Source organism: Danio rerio, chromosome 8 (genome assembly GCF_049306965.1).
Source record: "Danio rerio strain Tuebingen ecotype United States chromosome 8, GRCz12tu, whole genome shotgun sequence".
Lineage (NCBI taxonomy): Eukaryota > Metazoa > Chordata > Actinopteri > Cypriniformes > Danionidae > Danio > Danio rerio.
In genome coordinates this window covers 6234564-6247500 of record NC_133183.1, presented here as the reverse complement: position 1 = coordinate 6247500, position 12937 = coordinate 6234564, and the positions used below count along the sequence as shown (strand labels likewise).

The following is a 12937-nucleotide window of genomic DNA, read 5'->3' as shown; positions in this document are numbered from 1 at the left end:
AGAGATTCAACAAGGTACTGGAAATATTCCTCAGAGATTTTGCTCCATACTGACATGATAGCATCAGGCAGTTGCTGCAGATTAGTCGGCTGCACATCCATGATGTGAATCTCAGTTCCACCACATCCCAAAGGTGCTCTATTGGATTGAGGTATGGTGACTGTGGAGGCCATTTGAGTACAGTGAACTCATTGTCATGTTCAAGAAAGCAGTCTGAGATGATTAACGCTTTATGACTTGGTGTGTTATCCTGCTGGAAGTAGCTATCAGAAATTGGGTACACTGTGGTCATAAAGGGATGGACATGGTCAGCAACAATACTCAGGTAGGCTGTGGCTTTAATACAATGATTATCTAGTACTAATGGACCCAAAGTGTGCCAAGAAAATATCCCCAACACCATTACACCACCACCACCAGCCTTAATCGTTGATTCAAGGCAGGATGGATCCATACTTTCATGTTTTTGATGCCAAATTCTGACTCGACCATCCGAATGTTGCAGCAGAAATGGAGACTCATCAGAGCAGGCAACGTTTCTCCAATCCTCTATTGTCCAGTTTTGGTGAGCCTGTGCGAATCGTAGCTTCAGTTTCCTGTTCTTAGCTGACAGGAGGGGCACCTGGTGTGGTCTTCTGCTGCTGTAGCCCATCTGCCTTAAGGTTGGACGGCTTTTGTATTCAGAGATGCTCTTCTGCAGACCTCCGTTGTAATGAGTGCTTATTTGAGTTACTGTTGCCTTTCTATCAGCTGGAACCAGTCTGGCCATTCTCCTCTGACCTCTGGCATCAACAAGGCATTTGTGCCCACAGATCTGCCGCTCACTGGATATTTTCACTTTTTTCAGACCATTCTCTGTAAACTCTAGACATGGTTGAGCGTGCAAATCCCAGTAGATCAGCAGTTTCTGAAATACTCAGACCAGCCCGTCTGGCACCAACAACCATGTCACGTTCAAAGTCACTTAAATCACCTTTTTTCCCCATTCTGATGCTCGCTTTGAACTGCAGCTGATTGTCAAGACCGTGTCTACATGCCTAAATACGTTGAGTTGCTGTCAAGTAATTGGCTGATTAGAAATGTGTGTTAACTAGCAGTTGGACAAGTGTACCTAATAAAGTGGCCGGTGAGTGTATAATGCACAATATTAGCTCTTTATATATTTGACATGCATAGCAGCTACAGCACACTTCTATTCATTATATCCACATGCAGTTTTCCCATCGTTTCTGTCACATCAGTGTTAAATATCTTCAGCTCTGCCAGACCCCAAAATACACATGCACGTGCACGCAGATTCATCAACATGCCACAACAGGCAATGTGAAGACCCCTTCTCACGCTCTCTTTTTCTGCAGTTATTGAGCTAAAGATGGAAGACAGAGGGAAGTTTCTGGATGCCCTCATCACCCTGTTGTCGTAAACTACACCCACTGCATGCTGAAAATGATCGTCAAACCCTGGACAGACATGTGTATGAGTGTGCATGTGCAAAGAGACTCGTCCACACTCAAGTGGAATTTCACAGGCCTCGAGTAAACGTGAGGTTTACCATGTTTTCAGTCAGTTTGGTGCCAAATACCTTCACATTTTCACGCTTCAGACCGTCTGAAGACTCGGAGATCAGCTCAGAGATATTTTGGTCAGGGGCTGCACGGACCTTCTGTTTGACTCTACAGGCCTGATTTTAAGTGTGTTTGGTTTTGTGTTGTCCTTTTAGTTTGTGTTTGTGCATGTTATATATGAATTTATTAAATGATTTTTATAAACATTTGAGCTGAAGGTGGATTGATTAGGGTGGCTGCTTGTCTTTATTATCCAGTCATTTTAGATTAGGGACAAAAATGTTTGTGGTTTCTTTGATGATTGAAATGGTGCAAAAATAATGTGGCATCTGCACTATTTGCTTTACAAATGCAAAATAGATTAATAAATTAAAATTAGGAGCTCACTGGAAAAAACTAATTTATAAAAAATAAATTGCATTTGTTTTTTCACCAGCAGAGGTCAAAATCACACCACAATCTACATCAGAGATGCCCTAAGTGGGGCCAACGGGCCAAACTAGGCTCATTGTAACCTTTGATTTGGTAGAAGGTTGGGGTGAATGCAAATGTCATGTCTAATTTGACGTAAAAAAATTTTGTTTGATTTGTTCTATTGCTAAGCTACAAAAAAGCAAACTGAAATTAAATGTTGTAAGTAAATGAATCTAATTTTGTAAAATGTAAATACTGTCACTCGATGGATAGAGGACTGTGTGCATAAGACATCGCTGGGAAAATCAAGGGAAAACAAGTGTAATGCTCAGGGTTTTTACGGGTGCTGGAAATCCTGGAAAATGCTTGATTTTTAATATAGTGTTTTCAAGGTTATAAAAGTGCTTGGATTTTGGACAAAGTGCTTGAACCTGCTTGAATTTAAATTTGCAGGGCTCGAAATTGTGACTGTTTTGGTTGCAAATGCGCACAATATATTTAGGAGCATAAATGCGAGTGCATAAATTGTTGTCGTGCGACCAGTTTTCATTGCGAAATAATCACTGCATGTGCGTATTTATGGAGCTAATAATAAGCCAAAGCACTCTGAATTTGAATTGTGTTAAATTGAATTATTAACAAATGTAAGTGAATAATACTGATTATGTCCTACTAGAAACGTTTTGAATTTGTATTTCTTAACTTGATTATTGAACATCTGAAATTTAAGACAACTTAATTTTTTAAGTCAGATTTTTATAGACGTATTTTTAAACTTCAGATTTTTTTTTGGTTCTGTATTCAGAGACTGCAGATGTTGGGTATGTTAAAAATACAGTTTTAAGTTGTTAAGAATTCAAATTAACAATTCAAATTCAGATTGTTTTGGCACTATTAGGTTATACGTATTTGGGAGACATTCACCCAGAATGCATCTTTGCACCTGAAACGCCAATCCAATGACTGTTAAAGATTAAATAAATAAATAGCCATGCACATGAAATGTCATGAAAGTTTGGTACACCCAAACGAAATCTGACTGTAAGCTAATTTCTTGATATATCAACTTTAGGTAGAAAGAGACCAAGCTTAAAAACATACTTCATCCAATAACTGAACTTGGAAAAAAATATTTTTAATCACTTTTGGGTGAATTATCCCAATAAATCTTTGCTCTAAAGTACTCAACAATTTAAGATGAAATGTCATATTCTGTTTTTTTTTTTTTTATATCACAATTAAAATGTGGAAAAGTATATACAACATGTATAAACATAATTAACTGTGGTTATTAGGTGCTGGAAAAACATACAAATGCACCTTAAAAGTGCTTGAAAGTGCTGGAATTTGAAGTTGGAAAAGGTGTAAGAACCCTGAATTTTGTTATAAATTATATATATATATATATATATATATATATATATATATATAGTCTTAGGAGAGAACCCCAGACTTCCCTATCCCCAGAAACTTCCTCCAGCTCCTCCGGGGGGATCCTGAGGCGTTCCCAGGCCAGCTGAGAGACATAGTCTCTCCAGAGTGTCCTGGGTCTTCCCTGAGGCCCCTGACATGCCTGGAACACCTCCCTAGGTAGGCGTCCAGGAGGCATCCGAAACAGATGCCCGAGCCACCTCAGCTGATTACTCTCAATGTGGAGGAGCAGCGGCTCTTCTCCGAGCTCCTCCCGGGTGTCAGAGCTCCTCACCCTAGGGTGCGCCCTGCCACCTTTCGAAGGAAACTCGTTTCGGCCGCTTATATCCGAAATCTTGCCCTTTCGATCATAACCCAAAGCTCATGACCATAGGTGAGAGTAGAAACGTAGATTGACTGGTAAATCCAGAGCTTTGCCTTTCACCTCAGCTCCTCCTTCACCACAACAGACCGGTAGATCGACCGCATACATTATATGAGAGACTTGCTTTGTTTACCAAATAAAGTGAATCTAATTGTATTTGCATTTAAACTTTAAATAAAAGTTTAAAAGATGTTATTTTTTATTTCACATTTTAAGGTTTTAGTTATACTCCAAAATAATTCCGCAGAAATCCACAGATTTTCCCAAAAATCCCATCAAAAATAGCAAAAAACATCTGCAGATTCCGTCTGGCCCTACTTATGGCAACTGTACTGTATATCCCTCTGGCCCAGTAGCCTCAGTCAAGTTTGATATTTGGCCCTTCATAAGAAAGAGTCTGGGCACCCCTGATCTAGATGGGTCAAGTGCTCCCATCCATTTATCTTGTTTATTTTTTAATGTGCAAATTAGATTATGGCTAACACTTTACACTTCATATCAATTGTGTCCTTAATTTGGTTAGTTATAAATGCATTGCTTTCCATTGTGGCCACATAACCACCTCAGACAGGTTGTTGCAATAAGGGATGAGCTGCATCCAGATGTTAATAAGAATTATTTATAGTATTTATTAAACTGCTCCTTAATTGTATTGTAAAACAGTACAGTACAGTATTATTCATATTATTTATTAAATTACCCATCAAATTATATTTTATTAACGCCTGCCCTTCACAGTAATGTAACTGGCCATTGTATTATTAAGAATTAAGGCACATCTGAGGGGTAAAGCTAAGATGGGAGACAGCTGCACGTACATTAATATAGCATAATTTTTGTGATGCTATACAGCAGTGGTTCTCAAAGTGGGGGTCGGGACCCCCCGAGGGGTCGCGGGGCAATGAAGGGGGGTCGCCTGGTGATTTCCAAAAATCTATTTATTTTTATTAAAACATAAGAATTAACATATTTTATCCATAACTATACTGAAAATAAAAATAGTAGTTTATAGTTACTATATACTATATAGTTACTATAGTAGCTTATAGTTACTAGTTCTATTGGATTGCGACCCCTGGGGTAATTACATTATATTAAAGGCAGCAATAGCGTCAGATGCATTTTGATTTTATAACATCAGGTTATACTTTCTGGCAAATTTAAAGCACTGACACAAATTTAATTGGTGTGTCTGCGTCATTGCATGCAAGGTTTCTGTATTTATAACCACCTCAGAGGATATTGGGGCTCGCGAGTCACTGGCATTGTTATTTTGGGGGTCGCGGACTGAAAAGTTTGGGAACCCCTGCTATACAACACAGGTGCAGGTGTCAAATCCAGTTTCTGGAGGGCCGCAGCTCTGCACAGTTTAGTTCCAACCCTAATTAAACACACTTACCTGTAGGCTTCAAACAAGCCTGAAGGACTTGGTTAGTTTGATCAGGTGTGTTTAATTAGGGTTAAAGCTAAACTGTGCAGAGCTGCGGCCCTCCAGGAACTGGATTTGACACCTGCACCTGTGTTGTATAGCACCACAAAAAATTATGCTATATTAATGTATGTGCAGCTGTCTCTCATCTAAGCTTTACCCCTCAGATGTGCCTTAATTCCTAATAATACAATGGCCAGTCATCAGTTATTCTTTAAATAAGCAGTACTTTTAAAACTTTCTATTAAAACCTTTATAATGTCAGTCAGTATAAATGTAACTTTTTTTTAAATGTCAAATTCAGTCAATTAAATTATACTGTTATAGTTTTTTTTTCAACTATAAATGTTTAACTAACAATAATAAATGCTATATATAATAGTTCTCACTGTATTTCCATGTTAATATAACTTACAGTATAGTGTTACTTATAAAATAAAAGCTTTTATTATAATTATTTAATATGACAGCACCTTAAAAGTAGTTCATCATGGCTATACTATGTGATTATTATATAGCTCTGTTTACAAACAAGCTGAAACTTACGCATGATTCAGTAAACAACACCAGATCAGAAATCTAATCTCAGTCTGGCCAAATACGTTTTACACAGTAGTTTTATTTTGCAATTGTGCCTTTTTTAATGCAACATTCTTCCAAACATCTCTATTTGTGATCCACATAAGATACGACATCATCCAGGTGTTGAAGGCCACGAGGGTGAGTGTTAAACGAGCGTTACTGTCCCTTTAAGAAGTCGTGCTTCTGGCTCTGGTTCACTGTGTACTAATGAATGGGTGGATGTGTTTATGTATCATGGGTTATTATTATCAAAGCATGACTAACTGTTTATCTTTGCCCAGTTCGCTTTTTTCTCTCTCACGTTGTCAAATTGAGTCCTGTAGTAGGCCTACTGCATGTACTAGATTCCTTCTGCAAATCTGAAGTAAACATTTAACACGTATTTACACCATAATAGTTACTGTTAGGCTAGTGTTTGCACCAGTAGGGTATTTGCCGAAGCACGCTAAGAGGATTTTTAATTTGCCAGTAACCTGGGTTAATCGTTTCCGGTGAACTTAATGCAAATCCGGCGCGTTTAAGGTCTGTTTTCTTTAAAAATCAGCGATCCCCACTGGCTGAGTGATATCCAATATGAAGTGGGTCTCAGATTGTACAAGAAGCACTGTATTAAATAACATTTTAATTTTCCCAGCCTTGTCTTTATGATAGGAGCATTTTTTCACCCCAGTATATTCAATGGAGCTTCTGCGCCTGACTGCCGATTCTGACGGGCGCGCGCGAGCAAACGGCTTTTCGTCTTGTTTTACCCTGCTGAAAAATCCAGCTTAAACCAGCCTAAGCTGGTTGGCTGGTTTTAGCTGGTCAACCAGGCTGGTTTTAGAGGGGGTTTGGCCATTTCCAGCCTGGTCTTAGCTGGTCAGGCTGGAAAATGACCAGCCAAATCCAGCTAAAACCAGCTTGCCCAGTCTGGTTTAAGCTGGATATAGCTGGTTTTGGCTGGATTACCAGCTTGGCTAGGCTGGTCAAGCTGGTTTTAGCTGGTCAACCAGCTAAAACCAGCCAACCAGCCTAGGCTGGTTTAAGCTGGATTTTTCAGCAGGGTATGCTTGAGCAACTAAATGAATGCCAAAGTCTCTTTAACTGATTGTATTTTTATGACATTACAACATCAAAACTGTAAAAGGAATTGTATAAAATGGGGGAAAAACTCACAATAACAGGTCACTGGATGTTTACCAGTATGGGAAAAACTAGCTTGGCAAATACCCTATAGTGGTGTAAAAGAGCGCACAATTGTTTTGTACTATGCCGCTTCTCGCACTCTTTAATCGGATATTTCGTGACCCACAGTGTCCTCTGATTAGCTCTTTCAGCTATTACTGTAAGTCAAACTATACAAACTGCATCTAATTTGACTTTTTCAGGCTTTATGTAGACACAACCCTACTAAAAAAACAGCCTGAACCAGCCTAGGCTAGTTGGCTGGTTTTAGCTGGTCAATCAGGCTGGTTTTAGAGGGGTTTGGGCCACTTCCAAGCTGGTTTCCAGCCATTTTCAGCCTGGTCTTAGCTGGTCAGGCTGGGAGATGACCAGCTAAAACCAGCTTGACCAGCCGAGCCAGGCTGTGAGCCCAGCCAAAACTATATCCAGTTTAAACCAGGCTCATCAAGCTGGTCACTTTCCAGCCTGACCAGCTAAGATTTGATAAGCACAATTCAATCTTGCATTATTATCCATCTATCCATTATTATACAATGCATTAATTTGCATTAATAATTTTTTTTTCTATTAAAAAAAATTTCTATTTAAAAAAATTATTTAAAGTTCTTAACATTACATTCAAAATTCAACAATTATTTTGTTCGTATAATCGATGTCTAACAGTGTGTGGCTTAGTTGTAACACTCTGTTAGCTAAACCGGCTGTGTCATCCTGCTAAAAAAATCCAGCTTAAACCAGCCTAGGCTGGTTGGCTGGTTTTAGCTGGTCAACCAGGCTGGTTTTAGAGGGGTTTTGGCCACTTCCAGGCTGGTTTCCAGCCATTTCCAGCCTGGTCTTATCAGGCTGGGAGATGACCAGCTAAAACCAGCTTGATCAGCCTAACCAAGCTGGGAGTCCAGCTAAAACCAGCTATGTCCAGCTTAAACCAGGCTGGTCAAGCTGGTTTTAGCTGGATTTGGCTGGTAATTTTCCGGCCTGACCCGCTAAGACCAGGCTGGAAATGGCTGGAAACCAGCCTGGAAGTGGCCAAACCCCTCTAAAACAAGCCTGGTCGACCAGCTAAAACCAGCCAACCAGCCTAGGCTGGTTTAAGCTGGAATTTCAGCAGGGATGTTTTCCTTAAAACTGACTAGCAGCCACGTGTTTCTTACATCTTTCAATATGGTTCCCCCTTTTAACCTAGAAGACGGTGACCAAAACAATATAAGATTTAGGTTCATACTTTCACAGATTTTTTTTAAAATAAAAAAAAATATCGACTATAAAAATAAAAAAAAATACTTTTATGCTGCAAAACTGGTTTCTCATTCAAATTTCGCTGAATTTTTTCAATAATTCGCAGGAAGACATCCGCCGACACTGTGGTGAAAACCTCAGAAGCATGCCATGGTTAACCCTGAACAAATACCTTAAAACTCACATTTAACTCACATTTAAACTAAAAACTCACGCGTTACGTTGTGCCCCGCGCTCACCTATTGCTCTAGTTGACGTGTGTTGACTTTAGTTATGAGCAGTAATATTAGTAATGTTGGTCTCCGGGTCTCAGTTTTTTCCACTTAGCTGCTCTGCTGGAATGTGATGTACTGGTAAGATTCACAACTGCACGCATTTACTTTAGTAACTAACTGTAGAAGTGCATCTATTTCTTTGCTTGACAGTTGACAGTTACAATTATTTTATTTCAGACTCTTGTGTTATCATCAACAAAAGTGTCTTTCTTTGGCTCTGTGGCGTGTAGCTGTGAGGTTGTTTTCTTCTCTGCCTCTGTTCTTGAGCGGTTTGATCCCGTGAGGATTAGCTGCTCTGGATAACCATGAACAATTGAAGTCATCTATGTGTGGCGGTGTCACACTGTGTGTATGAGAGAGAGAGAGAGAGAGCTCCATCACTTTTGGGTGGGCTTCATCCGTTCAGACCCCTGGACTCAGCTAAAATAATAACAATACTTTTTAGGCCTTTTGTCTGATATTTACTAACCGCAGATTCTTTTTTTAAAGCAGAGTTGACTCACTTAAAAAAAAAAAAAAAAAAAAAAAAAATATATATATATATATATATATATATATATATATATATATATATATATATATACATACATACATACATACATACATACATACATACATACATACATATATATATATATATATATACATATATATATATATATATATATATATATATATATATATATATATATATATATATATATATATATACATACATACATACATTTATATATATATATATATATATATATATATATATATATATATATATATATATATATATACATACATACATATATATATACACACACTCACATATATATATATACATACACACATATATATATATATATATATATATATATATATATATATATATATATATATATATATATATATATATATATATATATATATATACATACTTTTTTTTTGCTGCTTGTTCAAACTACTTAATTAAAATGCACTAAGTCAGCACAATTCTTGGGGTAATTAATTTTTTTATGTTTTAATTTACTTATACTTATTAAGTTGGCGTCACGGTGGTGCAGTGGGTAGCACGATCACCTCTCAGCAAGAAGGTCGCTGGTTCGGGTCTGGCTGGGTCAGTTGGCATTTCTGTGTGGAGTTTGCATGATCTCCCCTTTTTTTTTTTTTTTTATACTTTATTTATAGAAGTTTTTGTAAGAACATAACACCAAATAATGTACATCATATATATATGTTGACAAACTTGTCTCAGTGTTATTACCTTATACTAACTAGAACATGCACCAAAACACAAGCAAACATAACAGCAATTTTACAGCACCATCACAAAACAATAAAGAAATTTTTGCCAGACTGATGGAATAAGAGACAAAATAGAATAACATGTAAAAAGGAAGTGGAGAGAAGAAAAAAAAAATTACCAGAAAAAAAAAATATTACAGAAACATTAATAACCTATACATCTAAGGAAGGGGCCCCATGTTTTGTCATACAACTTTTGTTTGCCAGATCTAGAGAAGCGTATCCTTTCCAACTTGAGGGCAGAAACCATTTCAGCTAACCATTTAAAAAAATTTGGAGGTGTTGTGGATTTCCACTCCATCAGAATCACTCTCTTGGCCAACACCATGCCAAACATAAAGGAGAGTTGTTGATGTTTAGGCCAAGTTAGAGCCTGGTCTGACCATCCAAACAATGCTATTTCTACATCAGTTTTTATGTCCATTTCAAAAGCCTGGGAGTAAAGTCCGAAGATACTTTTCCAAAATTCAGATACTTCTGGACAGGACCAAAATATATGACCATAGGTCCCGACTGCGCCTTTGCATTTATCACACAGAGGAGAGACAGAAGGATACAGCTTATTAAGCTTGGCTTTGGTATAGTGCAATCTATGCATCACTTTAAATTAAATGAGCTGTAGCCTTACATTTATAGAATGATCTCCCCTTTTCTTGTGTGTTTCCCCCACAGTCCAAAGACATGCGCTATATGAATTGAATAAGGTAAATTGGCCATAGTGTATGAGTGTGTGAATACAATCGTGTATGGGTGTTTCCCAGTGTTGGGTTGCGGATTACTGAAAGGGTTTCACAGAGATGGGTTGGCGCTGGAAGGGCATCCACTGCGTAAAAACTTGCTGGATGAGTTGGCGGTTCATTCCACTGTGGCGACCCCGGATTAATAAAGGGACTAAGCCGACAAGAAAATGAATGGATTACTGGAAGGGCATCCGCTGCATAAAAACATATGCTGGATAAGTTGGCGGTTTGTTCCACTGTGGTGACACCTGATTAGTAAAGGGAGTAAGCCAAAGGAAAATGAATGAACGAAAACCATTAAATTAACTTAAAAGATTTGGGTAAGGGCAGCATGGTGGCGCAGTGGGTAGCACAATCGCTTCACATGTGGTATATGTGAATTGGGTAAGCTACATTGGGCTTAGTGTGTGTGTGTATGGATATTTCCCAGTGATGGGTTGCAGCTGGAAGGGCTGCGTAAAACATGTGCTGGATATATTGGCGGTTTATTCCTCTGTGACGACCCCAGATTAATAAAGGGACTAAGCAAAGAAAAGAAAATTAGTGCATGAATGATTTGTGTTGAACACAACATCTTTACAGTGTTGTTTAATAAATGGCTGATAAAAAATATATGTAAAATTTACAGTAAATAATTGAATTTTACCATTAAAAATATGGTAGAAATTGTAAATTAAAGTATTTTTAGTGAGAATATGAAATAAGAAATATTACTTGTTCATCAAAGAGACTAGCTAGACTGGTTTCAGCTGATAGAAAGGCAACAGTAACTCAAATAAGCACTCATTACAACCGAGGTCTGCAGAAGAGCATCTCTGAACACACAACATGTTCAATCTTGAGGCAGATGGGCTACAGCAGCAGAAGACCACACCGGGTGCCACTCCTGTCAGCTTAGAACAGGAAACTGAAGCTACAGTTCGCACAGGCTCACCAAAATTGGACAATTAAAGATTGGAAAAACATTTCCTGGTCTGATGAGTCTCGATTTCTGCTGTGATATTTGGATGGTAGAGTCAGAATTAGGTGCCAACAACATGAGCATCAACGGTTCAGGCTGGTGGTGGTGGTGTAATGGTGTGGGGGATATTTTCTTGGCACACTTTGGGCCCATTAGTACCAATTGAGCATCGTGTTAACGGCACAGCCTACTGAGTGTTGTTGCTGACCATGTCCATTCCTTTATGACCACTTTTGATGGCTGATTCCAGCCGGATAATGCATAAAGCGTGAATTATCTCAGACTGGTTTCTTAAACATGACAATAGCTATGTTTCCATCTGAAATTGCGAATTGACTTTATGCGCAAAATTGGATTATCGCATGAAAGACGTGGAAATAAAGCAACGTTTCCATCCAACCAGTCTAAGCGAACAAAATTGTCACTTTCTGATCATCTGGCGCCAAATATCGACAGTAAAAATGGAATTTGCTGTGGTAGGAGAAGCTGCGTGAATCTTTTCTTCATTTAATTAATGTCTTGCGCCTCAGAAGGCAATCCTGACACGTAGTGAACGCGCAGTGGCGTTTGAAGTTGTCAGACGCGGAGCACATATGCTCATGATTCTGGAGGTCATTATTAATATAATAACACTAATACTGAAACAGTTTAAGCGTTTTAAAATGACCAAAACAACGTTTTGGATGTTTTACAGTGTGCTCAGCCTGCTTGTTTATCCATTCGCACACATTTTTATCATCACATGATCTCTTATAAAAAAATCACATGACTTTTTTTTTTTATTGCGCACACTGGAATTACTTTGGTAAAAGTGTTTCCATCGCAGTTTACACACACATTTTATGATTGAATAATAAGTTTATCCTGCTCAGTTATGCACATATGTTTTATTATGCGCATTTTCAAAATGTATCTGCATCGTGGCGTTTCCATCAACTGTTTTTTTATGCACATATCCAAAATGCACATAAAAATAGGTGAATGGAAACGTAGCTAATGAGTTCACTGTATTCAAATGGCCTCCACAGTCACTAGATCTCAATCCAATAGAGCACCTTTGGGATGTGGTGGAACAGAAGATTTGCATCACCTTTTAAGTTGAAACTGCTTTAAAGTTAATTCGTTTCAGCTTCAAAATTAAACGCATCCGCTAATAATTATGTGCATATGTATGTACACTTTGTTTTATGACTAATTTGTATGAATTTGTTCGATCTTATTCGTACAATTTAGTAAGATTTGCTGATCCTCCAATGAAGGTGGGGTTTAGTGCCATGCCTCCTTTTTAAAAATGTTTTGTTTTCGCACCTCTAAATTTTTCCGAAATAGCCACTAAACTGACAAAACGTGAAAAATAGTTACGTTTTTTTTTGTGAGATATATCGTAATTCAACAATTAATCACAACAAGGAAATTAGGTATCTGATAAAAGTCTAATTGAGATATCAAACCTCTCTGCTGATTTTTCTTACAGGTGTGTGTG

At 38.0% G+C, this 12937-nt stretch overlaps 1 protein-coding gene across 1 annotated transcript in view; it reads left to right on the top strand.

Moving 5' to 3' along the window:
- The window catches only part of cdc45 (CDC45 cell division cycle 45 homolog (S. cerevisiae)), a 26685-nt gene extending 24897 nt beyond the window's left edge, over positions 1 to 1788 (top strand). Inside the window, 1 exon segment of the mRNA NM_213386.1 lies at positions 1359 to 1788. Within this exon segment, the coding sequence (NP_998551.1) occupies positions 1359 to 1423 (65 nt within the window). The 3' untranslated portion in view covers positions 1424 to 1788.
- The last annotated feature ends 11149 nt before the right edge of the window (positions 1789 to 12937 follow it).